Genomic DNA, 13,157 nt, shown 5'->3' with positions numbered 1-13,157 from the left:
CTGTTAGTCGTTTTCGGGGTCTAGGCTATAATTTTTTGAATAATTGCATACATTATGTATTAATATATGTATAATACTTTTTAATGAATTATAATTTGAATTATAATATCTTGTGAATCCGCACGAGTGGGTACCATCGCCCTGCCTATTTCTGCCGTGAAGCAGTAATGTGTTTCGGTTTGAAGGATGCGGCAGCCTTTGTAACTATACTGACACCTTGGAACTCATATCTCAAGGTGGTTGGCGGTATTTACTTTGTAGATGTCTATGGGCTCCGGTAGCCACTTAACACCAGGTGGGCTGTGAGCTGGTCCACCCATATAAACAATAAAAAAATTAAAAAAACAATTTAATTTTAATTCACAAATATCCTCTAACGTTGAAATTTCATATTTTGTAATGTTAATCATATTCTTGTTTGAAGGCTGTGGTTATCATCATATACTAGGGCTGGTAACGTTTGTAGCCAAAAAAATAAGAAGCTCAATTAAGTACTTTATTGTACGAGATATCATCCAATGCGACTGTGGCAGCGTAAAAATTTTGCAAGAACGTACCACGTGCCTATTTCTCTCAATGGATATGTCACTAAGAACTGCTTACAAAATTCTTCTTAAATCAAAAAATAATATTAAATAAAAAAAACGAAACCCAAATCCATATTGTCATTCCGCACAACAATGGTACACCGATCCTACTTGCTTCTGCTATAACCCTTTGACTGCCGTGTAGGTCACCGGTGCCCTACGCGGCGCACTGGAGTAATTACATCGATTTCTGTAACTAAGGCGCCTGCATTGCCTTCTTTCGTTTGTTAATGTATGTTTTAGTCTTTTAGGTTTCTTATAAATATATTCATTCTCAGTATCTTTGGCTTCGTCGTCTTTCCCAGAGTCTACTAGATATTCCGGCGTCTTAGTAACAGAAATCGACATAATTACTTCAGTGCGCCACGTAGGGCACCGGCGACCTACATGGCAGTCAAAGGGTTGAGCGGTCAATCTACGGTTTGAAAGCTGAAACATCCACATATGATATACTATTAACTCTCATCTCAAAGACACATCGTGACAACATTACGGGCCTCCGGCAGCCAGTTAGCAGATTTTCCGAGAAACTTTTACCCGTCAAATGTAACAAAAAACATTAAAACAACAAATATGGCTTCAACCTCAGTAAAAATGCAACTTTTCCTAAGCAATAACTACAATGTTTGAAATATGTACAATGAGTTTTTTTTTTCAAGGTTTCTTTGACCTTGCTACTAATATAAAGGTTGAAATAAATTCTAACCGCGACAATGGGATATGTAAATGTCAAGTTCAATCACCTATGCCTAAAATGAAGCCGGCGCCGTGGCGTTCATGAATGATAGCAAAAATATTATTATTGTCAAACTCAGAATATGGTTATAATGCTAATTTAGAAAAGTGTTGGTGCATTTTATAAAAATAAACCCACTTCTTTTCCAAACTAATCACTGGTAGCATAAGGGGCTCTTCCATCTACGCTCAGACGGGAATACCACATAAATAAAATGAATTATTTTATTTTAATATTGTTAATGTTTCTTTCGAAAAATCATTGAAATCAAACATGAATAATACAAAAAAATATAACAGGCTCAAAGATTTTTATCAGCTATCACAAATTGTTTTGTCTGATCAAAATTAATAATATGATCAAACAATATTTGGTATCAGTTTCAATTAAAAATATTAGATTCAAAAATTGTTGGATTAAGCACCATCTAACGAGTAAATGGGGAACTTTCAAAAGAAGGTAGACCAACTGTTAAAAAGCTTATTACACTTGGCTAAATTTAGTCGACTATTCAGTAGCGGCTGAATTCAGTCGACTAAATTTAGCAAAGTATAATAAGCCTTTTAGTCACAATTGTTATAAAATAGTTTAATATAGTAGTGTTGGATTAATTTTTTGGTTGTTCACAATTAACAACCACGTTATAACGGAATGCTATATTTCCATAGCTTATTTTTTTTAGCAGCGTTAATTAACAACCACGTTATAACGGAATGCTATATTTCCATAGCTTATTTTTTTAGCGGTAGGCAGCGGCTTGGCTCTGCCCCTGGCATTGCTGAAGTCCATGGGCGACGGTAACCACTCACCATCAGGTGAGCCGTATGCTCGTCTGCCTACAAGGGCAATAAAAAAAATCATAAGTGTTTGAAAGAAATATATTACGTGATTATACACTTGTGGCGGGTAGCCATCATACAACGCTATATATTTGACAGATGCCTGAATCTCGCTTACGACATTGCCAAGATAAGCTTGCATATATACAAGTTCCTAACAACAACATTCGGACCGTCGGTCTACCGAGCAATATCACCCGCTCAGTGGAAGATCTTCCCTTGTCGTATATCTCTACAAACTGGTGACCTGCGACAGAATAACTGCAGCCTTCATCATTAGCGCATCAAGAAATTCAAGAACTTCGGCTACCACAATTCCCGCATTCTCGCAGATAAAAGCAAGTCATTGATAGTCGTCCCACAGCAAGCCAGCATCGCAGCCTCAACAGGACCATCGCAGCCGACTCACCGTGCTTCCTGGTCCTACGGCACGCAACTTCACTACCTCATCACGCCACTACAGTTCATCGCAGCCCACGACCGGATCATCAACGCTTGGGGTCGTCTCCGGCGTGGCAGCTCTGCACATATGGACTACGCACCATACACGCGCAGCATTCGAGCTCAGTCTCGACTCACCGCAGACTTCGAGCAGCACTGGCGATACTCACGCAGCATTCAAGCTCAGTTTCGATTCACCGCAAACTTCGAGCAGCACTGGCACTTGCAAGCTAATCTCAGCAAGGACAACGATAATTAAAAAATGACACGACCTCCTGTCTCGGAGGGGAGTAATGTGGCGGGTAGCTATCATACAACGCAAGATATTTGACAGATTCCTGAATCTTACTTACGACATTTCCAAGATAAGCTTGCATATATACAAGTTCCGAACAACAACGTTCGGACCGTCGGTCTGCCGAGCAATATCACCCGCTCGGTGGAAGATCTTCCCTTTGTCGTTTAAGCCCTCCAAACACTTAATAAAAATAATAAAGATAAGTCACACAATTATAAATTCAAATATTTTGAATATTTAAAGTGGGCGTGAGGTGATAGTTTCCTTATTAGATATTATAAAATAATTAATAATTGGGAATTTAATTGTTTTTATGATCGAACAATCACCAATAGTTGTCGAACAAACGATGATTGATCAAAAATTAATTAATCTGAGCGATAAAAATAAAGATATCTGGTAAAGAAGGCCAACTTAAGGGTTATCATTTATTTAATTAATTATAAATAAATAAAAGACGAACAAACAATTTTTATGTTAATATTCGAACATTAACGAACAAACGACGAACAAATAAATAAAAATAAAAAAAAATCGAAAATCAAAAAAAGAGAGGGCAAATTCAGTGAGTCGTTTGGAATCGCTTATAGCAGATAGCATTCATAGGATATACATTTAGTATTTAATGTATTTATCGCATTCTTTTGTACGATACAGCTACAGTAACGTTTGCCCGTTTGCCGGCTTTGTGGAATCATATCTAATTTTGTTCAGTTCGAAATCATTGTTTATTTCATTTACACGTAGTGATTAAATACTCTTAGTCATTCACTCTACACACTTTGTAAACAGCTGATGTATATTAGTGCTCGTAATTAAACCTGAATGTTGAATTTATTTGCATTTTTTACATTAAATTAAAATCATTTTACGAATTTCAATTTACAGCAACAAAAGTGTATCAGAAGTGAATGCGTTACTAAAACGAAATTAGACTTAGGTACTTTAGAGTGCACATAGAGAGCTACTTTTTTGGAAAAAACTTTTTAATTTCTTAAGGTGTGGCAACAATAAATATTAAACAAGGAATCTCAAAATTCAAGATGACAGTCGGTAAGTGCAATGACCCTGAATAAGTAGTGTTAGCGTTTTGTTCTAACAAAAATATAGTTTATTAAACATAACTAAAGTTCAAACCGGTCACATAGTATTGGTCATTTATGTGCTTATCTACGTAAAGCAGAGTTCAAAGTACCTTGCATCATCGTTACCTTTTTAAATTTTAATTTATAGAAAGCGGAAACATTAATTATGTAAATAAGAAGTTTTCCTCTTTTTAACATAAAAGAAATGGAAAAAAATACATTGTGTTATCTTTAGACATTATTCAATAAAAGTTCTGGATACAGATTTATTAGAAAAAAACATTGTAATAAATAACACACTGATAATAAGATTGTTAAGATCAGCTTAACAAAAATCTTTTAATACGAAATTAGCTAGAAAATAAACTAAAAGGAAAAAATAAAAACATATTACATTGAACATGTATCTGTTTTTAATTTGAATAATGATAACTTAAATAATAGTGAATTAATGTGTTATGAGAGAGAGAGAGAGTATTCTTTATTGTACACCAACAAAATAAACAATACGAAACATTAAATACAAAAAAAAAGTACAATTGGCAGTCTTATCACTAAGAGTGATCTCTTTCGGACAACCATCAAGTGGAAAAGAATTGTTTAGAAACTAATTAAGTACATGCAGTGTACCAATCAACTGAAATATATATATGCGCATACACACACATACATATATGCCATGAGTAATAATAATTGTAAAATTTCAGTAACACATTTTATTAGTAGTTATGTATACTGTCAGCTGACACGAGTGGGTGCCACCATTCTACTTATGCCTGCTTTGAAACACTAATGTGTTCTGGCCCGATAAGTGTGATAGTTGTATTACAATACTCGAGAACTCGAAATTAAAACTTGGCGATGTTCACTTTATGATGTCAATAAAACATAAAACATTGAAAGTAAATTAAGTTACAAGATCCTGTTGGAAATAAAAGTATTTTACTTTAGTTTTTTTTATTGCTTACATGGGTGGAAGAGCTCACTGCCCACCTGGTGTTAAGTGGTTACTGGAGCCTATAGACATCATACAAAGTAAATGTCACGCCACCCACCTTGAGACATGAGTTGTAAGGTCTCTGTTTTAACAGTACAACGGGTGCCCCGCCCTTCAAACTGAAATGCATTACTGCTTTATGGCAGAAATAGGCAGGCTGGTGGCACCTACAGTTCTATTTCACATATTCTGTCTGAAAACCCAATTGAAATTGACATTTACAATTTTTTGTATTTTTAAGTACTCATCTTTAAACTGGTGACCCTTGGTCATAGCTTACGTTAATACTACCTAAGTGGTATTTGATATTGCTGATTCAGTGAGATTTGTAGATATAAACAATTTTTCCATTTTTATCATTAAATTAATACTGATAGTATTTATTTCTTCCAGATAATGTTTTAATCCCCTGAAACTCTTTACTTTTTTCTAAGTTACATACAAATAGATGTTACATCATATTTTTATTGTAATTGTTTACAAAGATTAGTAATTATTTTTTATAAGATTATTTCTAAAGGATTAATTGTTTATACATTATAGTATAATTTTGAAAGGAATTGGTAATCCATATTCTTATACTTCATGTTCGATACTACCTAGGCCAGTGTTTGAGAATTATTTTCAAATAAAACCAGCAGGTTTTTTTGGTTTGTACAGTTAGTGATGGTATTATTATTATTTGAGTTCACGACATTCTTGTATTTATCTACCGCGAAGCAGCCGAAATGTCCGCCTCGTAAAGGGATTTCATTGGCTTGTAGGGATACGACGAAAGGAAGATCTTCCATCGAGCGGATGATATTGCTCAGTAGACCGACGGTTCAAATGTTGTTAGGAACTTGTATGTATGCAAGCTTATCTTAAAAATGTCGTAAGCAAAATTCAGGCATCTGTTAAATATCTTGCGTTGTATGATGGCCACCGCCACAGACTAATTTCCGTTACGCACGTAGATTGAGAGTCGAACTGTTGCATCATAGGTTGTAAGTAACACTTAATGTTGATCCCTTTTTTTTATTCCTACCTATTCTAGTAACCTCGAGGGGTTATAGATTCACAGAACTAGTAGTTTTTATTTATTTTTTATTGCTTAGAAGGGTGGAAGAGCTCACAGCCCACCTGGTGTTAAGTGGTTACTGGAGCCCATAGACATGTACAACGTAAATGCGCCACCCACCTTGAGATATAAGTTCTAAGAACTCAAGTATTACGGCTGCCCCACCCTTCAAACCGAAACGCAGTACTGCTTCACGGCAGAAATAGGCAGGTTGGTGGTACCTATCCGCGCGGACTCATAAGAGATCCTACCACCAGTAAAAAAGTGAGCTCCGGGGCTCTAACCTGAATGATTCCTACAGACGTCAGCCAGTGGCCTAGCCGCACAAATAGTGATACTTCACACACATTATGTTTGCACATGCTGTTACTGCCATTCTGGAGTACATGTAATTAATACTTAACTTTAAAATTGCTTAACGAAGTGCAAGACTGACTTGGGGTGTATTTCACATTAGGGCCGGACAAAATCCAAAACTGGTCATCTCTCTCCAAGGTTATCCAAGCATCAAAAAAACGGCAGTTCCTAACACTATAATAGAAACTTCTACTGACGAGATTCACGTTATCGTATTTAACCCTTCCACTTATCAATAAAGAAACTATTATGAAATATTAATGCATTACTCAATTTAATCGTGTGACGTCCCAAATGATAAGACTCTTTGTGAGAATACTGATTGAATTATTGAATAAATGACTACAATATTTAAACGGCCAGAGTTTGATCCGGTTATAAACTTACTTTGATTCTTGATTGATTATTCTAGTAGTAATAGGTCAGAATTATTCTAAATAGAATAAATTAGACCTTGTTTAACCTATATCTTTTCTTTACAGGGAATCTTACAACATCCAAGCAAAAGACGATGTCAGCTGCTGAGGTAAATAATTTATACCCGATATCTGTTCTGTTTTTATTTTATTTATTTAATTGTAAGATTCAAACGTAACACTACTGTTGCGCAATAGAAATTGATTCCGCTTTTCTGACTAGGGAATGCGAATTAAGAAAATAAATCATTTGACAAATCAAATATTGTAAATGAAAAACGGTGCTATGTCGCCATAATACAATAAAATTATTACTTTGCTTACATTGTGTATTGTCCAGTAATGATTTATAAAGGGCTGATAAATAGAGCGTTGAACCGTTTACGCAAGTGTATATTAATAATAAAGTATAATAAACATATATCTATAAATTAATTTATACGACTTACATAGTACGTTCAATGTAATATTAATAAAATTTGGATCGATTGAAAAACTAACTTAATTTTTGGATAAAAAAAAATTAACTCGCATTTATGTATCTTTTTATTTAAAATCATACGATACCTCGTACCTAATTTCACAATGCCAAGGCAATGGACAGGTACTATGTTTTCTAAGAAAATAAGTATGCGTTCACGATAAAACTTCCACGATGAAGGAATACCTATCACCGTGTAACAAAAATTAGTATATAAATTTGCGTAATTGATGTAGGGCGCATTGTAAGCCTATTTAGGTGCTGCCTATTTCTATCAAGAAGCGGCCCTGCATTCAAAGGTGAGACAGACTTACAATACAACTGACATTTCAAGCTGTGTGCTTAGTGCGAGTTTATTAACGTTCTCGATAGCGTAAAAGTTAACCCAATTTTTTGAATTTGGAACAGCGCCCCTAACGGCAAACGTACACAAACGATCCCGTTTCATACAAATATGAGCTAACTTTTACGCTATCGAGACGTCAAAAAACTCGCACTAAGCACACTGATGTCTTGTGGTGAGTTGAAGCATTAACTTTGTGTTTTCTATAGACCCAACCTACACGATATGAGCTGTTTGTTAAATTAAAATAAAGCATTCATTTTCAATAGGCCGTCCAAAAAGCTCGAGACACTTTCAATCGCGGCACAACCAGGCCGATAGAATGGCGCCGTCAGCAGCTCAAGAATCTGTTAAGAATGTACGAGGAAAACCAAAACGTCATGGTGGAGGCCCTACACAAGGATCTGAGACGAAGCAAAATGGAAGCTATTCTACTCGAAGTCGACTACTTGATCAATGATTTGAGGAACACTCTGCATTATTTGGATGAGTGGACTAAGCCGGAACATGTGAGTAAAATGTACTGTTATTATAAATGTGAAAGTTTGTATGTTTGGATGTTTGTTGCCTCCTCCTCGCGTCATTTCCTCACTGCTGAGGTACGTGACCATCATATTTAGATAGGATTTCATTTTGTTTGTTACCAAATCATACTAAAATAACCAAAAGGATTTGTATGAAATTTCGCACGGATAATTGTAGGCGATGATTGGTATTATATTAAGTATCTAGGCATTGGTATTACACTTTTTTTTGTCCATGATTCAACCAACGTCAGGTTGTACTAAATATGACATTGTGTTCGCTAATTCATGATTTCACGTACCGACGGATCTACAAATCGACTGGTAGTTTATCAACCTGAGAGTGACAAAACTACACTATGCCGGGTAAATGAATAAAAAAAAACACAAATTTGAAGGTGAAACCGCGGGACACATCTTGTTTGTAATATTCGCCATTTCGCTACCGATTATTTCGTATTTAAGTACGTGGTTTTAATTAATTATACATTTATTTTATCCAGTGCAATAAAAAAATTACCCATATGGTATTAAGGTAGGCGGTGTCATAGACTCGTAGAACGAAGTGGCGGAATGGGAGGCTCTACTACCATCTCGGTGCCGTGCCGGGCGTCGGAGAAGTGTGTTTGTCCAGCTACGGCCCCTGTGATGAAGCAGTCTCTTCACAGTGATCGTCACAGGACGGCCTAATAGGCTCGAGCCTAAAGCGCTGGCACCATGAGAATGGTACGACGCGTTGGTTACCTAACCCATGCTTCAGCCCGCTGAGGTTCTCGCCGGATCTTCTCAGCGGGTCGCGATTCCGATCCGGTAGTAGATTCATTCGCGAAGCAGTTGTTCTTGAGTTGATAGGCCTCCTTCGAAGGCGCTCGGGCAGCTGTTAGCAAATCTCACCCCTCCTGGCTGAGCCTTCTTCGATAGTAAAAAAAACGACGCGGTGGCGGTAATGGTCTGCGATGCGGTCTGCGATGCCGTCGTCGCCGTAGGAACTTTGGAAGAACAACCTGGTCGAATGTCTATAGCATTCCGACCCGGCTGGCTGATTTCGTCGCAGTGGAGTATCCCACAAAACCAGCGGCACCTGACGAGTCGCCACATACTCTACGCGCCTCATAGGCGAGGAAACCTAACGTGGTTCGGCTCTCTGCTCGAAAAAAATATGTGACGCCGTTTCTACGGTTCATCAGCCGCGGATAACCTTAACATCAGTTTTTTTTTATTGCTTAAATGGGTGGACAAGCTCACAGCCCACCTGGTGTTAAGTGATTACTGGAGCCCATAGACATCCACAACGCAAATGCGCCACCCACCTTTTTTTTTTGTTTTTTTGGTCAGGAGGAAATCGCCGGACTTCCGCCCTTTTCTGGGGATACTGGGCGGGGTATGTCAGAGTCGAACTGACTAAAACCTCCTGTCGCTCAACAACCAACGTCCAAACCTCGCATGAGACAGAACTCATGACAAGGCAAAGGGGGGAAAGTGAAGCGTTTAGTGCAGAGCACATCTCTCCCATCACCCTCCCCCTCGGGACGCCGGACTGGCGGTCGTCGGCGCCACGACCACCAGCCCTCTCGGTCGGCAGACTGTCCGAAGCCCGCCTAGATGGCGCCGGTTAGAGTGGGTGAGATATAAGTTCTAAGGTCTCAAGTATAGTTATAATGGCTGCCCCACCCCTCAAACCGAAACGCATTACTGCTTCACGGCAGAAATAGGCAGGGTGGTGGTACCCAACCGCGCGGACTCACAAGAGGTCCTACCACCAATAAAAAAATGCACCCTGAGCTCTATCGATTACATAATTATGCCACTTAAAAATATAATATCTCTCAAATAAAATGTACTTGAATGATTAAACCTCGAACAATAAAAAGTAACAATTCTTAAACTATTTAGAAAATTAAATAACCAAGAATTGTTGACTTATCGACCAATTTCAATGTATTCGTGATTAATGTACTTTACTGACGTCAATATTATTACCATAACCATGAATAATGACTGTAAGGCAAACGTATTTTAAATACTCACAAAGCACCCAGATACCTACATGACTATTGTGTTAATATCATACGTTTGTATTATGAAAGGAAGACCTGAAAAATATTTGAAATTTATTGATAACATTTTTTTGTTTTATTTTTATTTTACACATAAGTCAGAAAGTACTCTAAAAAAAGGCTCCTCTATTATATAAATACTTCTATATACAAAGATGTCGATTAGTTTTGTATTGAGCACCTTCGTCCGATTTCAATGCGTCTACCTTATCAATAATATAATTATACCAGAATAATACAGAAATCCTGTCGTAAGTATTTTTATCAATGTCTTTTTTTCAGCCTCCAAAAGGCTTCGTGAACATTCTAGACGAGGTGGTTATATACAATGACCCGTACGGCGTGGTCCTCGTAATAGGCGCCTGGAACTATCCCTTGCAGCTCCTGCTTTTGCCGATGGCCGGAGCCATCGCTGCCGGGAACACGGTTATCGTGAAACCCAGCGAACTATCAGTCGCCTGCTCGAACTTTGTTGTCGAAAATCTACCGAAATATTTGGATAATGTAAGCATACTATACTCTATACACCATATATTTAGATTAGTAATACACGCTTAAAGTTATTAGGTCAGGGTCAAGGGAACAGCCCCGAAAACGCAGACTAGCATTAGCCGAAGCGGAATAGGAGGTATCTGGGAAAAAAACGTGAATAGCGCTAATGACAATTTCAAGAACTCTTGCATGCAAGATCCGAACGATCGATCCGAACTCAGAACCAAATAGTCTTGATCATAAGATTTTATTTTATTTTACTAAATCGACAGTGAGTAAGGAGAAGTCAAATAAAAATAAGTCAGTAATGCAAATTGTAAAGTCTAAATAATCAACCCTCTCCGTTCCTCTATCATCAAAGTTTCAATGATAATTTTAGTGAATAATATTGTATAACTTTAAAGAGTAATTAGTTATAGAAGTCGTTCAGTTTCAAAATATTAAACATATCTTTTTTTCTTTCAAAGGATGCTTTCATCGTATTCGAAGGAGGTCCGCAAGAGACCACTGAGTTGCTCAAACAGAGGTTTGACTACATCTTCTACACTGGAGGCACTAACGTCGGTAGAATTGTTTACGAAGCCGCCACCAAAAATCTCACGCCTGTCACATTGGAACTTGGCGGCAAAAGGTATTGTAATTTGAATTTACAGATTTCACTTAAACTATTGTTGTGGCGTTTCGTTTTTTTTTTTTGCTTTATTTCCCCATTTGCTGATAGTTACTGACATAAAGCGTCCATTATCTACAAACTCAATTTTAGCATATTTTAACTTACATAAGCCGTGACGTCATGTTACAATAATGTTTCTTTTCTCTCTCTCTCTCTCTCTCCATATGAACTGAGTATTTGAATAGAACTACTAATTCGGCGAATCTAGAATAACCCCTCGAGGTTACTACTATAAGTAGAAAAAAAAGTCAATGTAGTGATTGCTGTCTATAACTCTACAAGTACTATTACTCTGAATTCACAGATTTTGGGCATTTATGTTCACAACTTGCTTGCGTAAAACTAATCTAAATATCTTAACCGAGGGCTAAAATAATACGAAAAGACCAAACCTTTTTAGCATTGGCTGTATTGTATGTACTAAAAAAAAGATAACAAAAACATTGACTGAAAGAAAGAAAGAAAGGAAAACTTGCGCGTTTTAACGATCTAGCAAAAGTAAATAAATAATTTTAAAAGTCCGTTTCGTTCGTTTATCTTAGTTTCAGCGAATTTTTTGCTTGTTTATTTCAAGGCGTTTACGTCATTGTGCTTACATCATCATTTCTAGAAGAAACGTTTTTTTTTTTATTTGATGTAACAAAAAAGTTGAGTTGCTTCAGAATGTTCATATGACGTAACCATAACTTTTTTATTGCCAGAGTGCAAAGTTCTAACTTCATGGCGAGTGATCACCGTGGCTCATGAAAATCAACAAGGCCAAAGCCGCAGTCTATTGCATAACTTAATTATATTATTATATAGTTCTTAAAGCTTAGATGGGCGGACGAGCTCACGGCCCACCTGGTGTTAAGTGGTAAGCGGAGCCCATAAATATCCACAACGTAAATGCCGCCACCCACCTCAAGACATGAGTTGTAAGTTCTCCGTTTTAACAGTACATCGGCTGCCAAGCCTTTCAAATCTAAACGCATTATTGCTTCACGGCAGAAAGAGGCGGGGTGGTGGTACCTACCCGTGCGGACTCTCAAGACGTCCTTCTACCAGTAACAATACTTCCTACCACTAGTGGTGCTCTATAAATATGTTAACGATAATCTGTGTATGAATTTTCAGCCCAGTTTACGTAGATAACACGGTGGACATAGTTGTGACGGCAAAACGAATACTCTGGGGTAAGTTTATAAACGTGGGCCAAACTTGCATTGCTCCCGACTACGTACTGTGCACGAAGGAGGTGCAGAACAAGTTTCTGGAGGCCTCCAAGAAAGTCCTGAAGGAATGGTACGGAGAGGACCCACAGAAATCCCCCGATCTATGCCGTATCATAAATAACAGGCACTTCAGGTTAGTACCAGTATTAAATTACTAAAATATTTTTAAGTTACTTCACAAACACATACATGCTTTTTCCCCAATTCCCTCGCGATTTATGCCAATGAAGCCATTCTCAAACGTGTACAGTGCCCGACGCTAAATATAGCACATCGGCTTTTGGAAAGAAATAGTCGCCTAATGTTGGCTTCGCAGAATTTGATGCCTATCGGGTACTGCCTGTGTAACTCTTGTCATTCGTTTTTCAAGTGCGGTAGTGAGCGATTGTATTGTTAGTATTACAGAGATATAACGCTTTACGAAGCCTAAATTGAGCGATTGTATTGTAAGTATTACAGAGATATAACGCTTTACGAAGCCTAAATTAGTCTATAGCTCTTTTAGAAAGCCAAAGGTCGATGTGCAATATTTATTGCCGGGTACTGTACATACCTAA

General features: G+C 37.4%; 1 protein-coding gene across 4 annotated transcripts in view; it reads left to right on the top strand.

The window, feature by feature from the left end:
* Nucleotides 1-13,157, top strand: part of LOC114239429 (aldehyde dehydrogenase, dimeric NADP-preferring) — a 37,763-nt gene that overhangs the window by 13,063 nt on the left and 11,543 nt on the right. For 2 of the 4 annotated variants that reach the window (XM_028169620.2, XM_089735417.1), the window contains exons 1-6: nucleotides 2,804-3,954; nucleotides 6,883-6,926; nucleotides 7,910-8,149; nucleotides 10,504-10,725; nucleotides 11,181-11,344; nucleotides 12,503-12,733. In XM_028169620.2, the coding sequence (XP_028025421.2) occupies nucleotides 3,945-3,954; nucleotides 6,883-6,926; nucleotides 7,910-8,149; nucleotides 10,504-10,725; nucleotides 11,181-11,344; nucleotides 12,503-12,733 (911 nt within the window). In that variant the 5' untranslated portion in view covers nucleotides 2,804-3,944. Of the gene's footprint in view, nucleotides 1-2,803; nucleotides 3,955-6,882; nucleotides 6,927-7,909; nucleotides 8,150-10,503; nucleotides 10,726-11,180; nucleotides 11,345-12,502; nucleotides 12,734-13,157 lie in introns of those variants that run through there. The other 2 variants (XM_028169615.2, XM_028169618.2) reach the window with 1 other exon arrangement.

This window comes from Bombyx mandarina, chromosome 19 (assembly GCF_030267445.1).
Source record: "Bombyx mandarina strain Sakado chromosome 19, ASM3026744v2".
Lineage (NCBI taxonomy): Eukaryota > Metazoa > Arthropoda > Insecta > Lepidoptera > Bombycidae > Bombyx > Bombyx mandarina.
The sequence above is the reverse complement of the archived record's forward strand: the minus strand, read 5'-3'. Positions and strand labels throughout refer to the sequence as shown.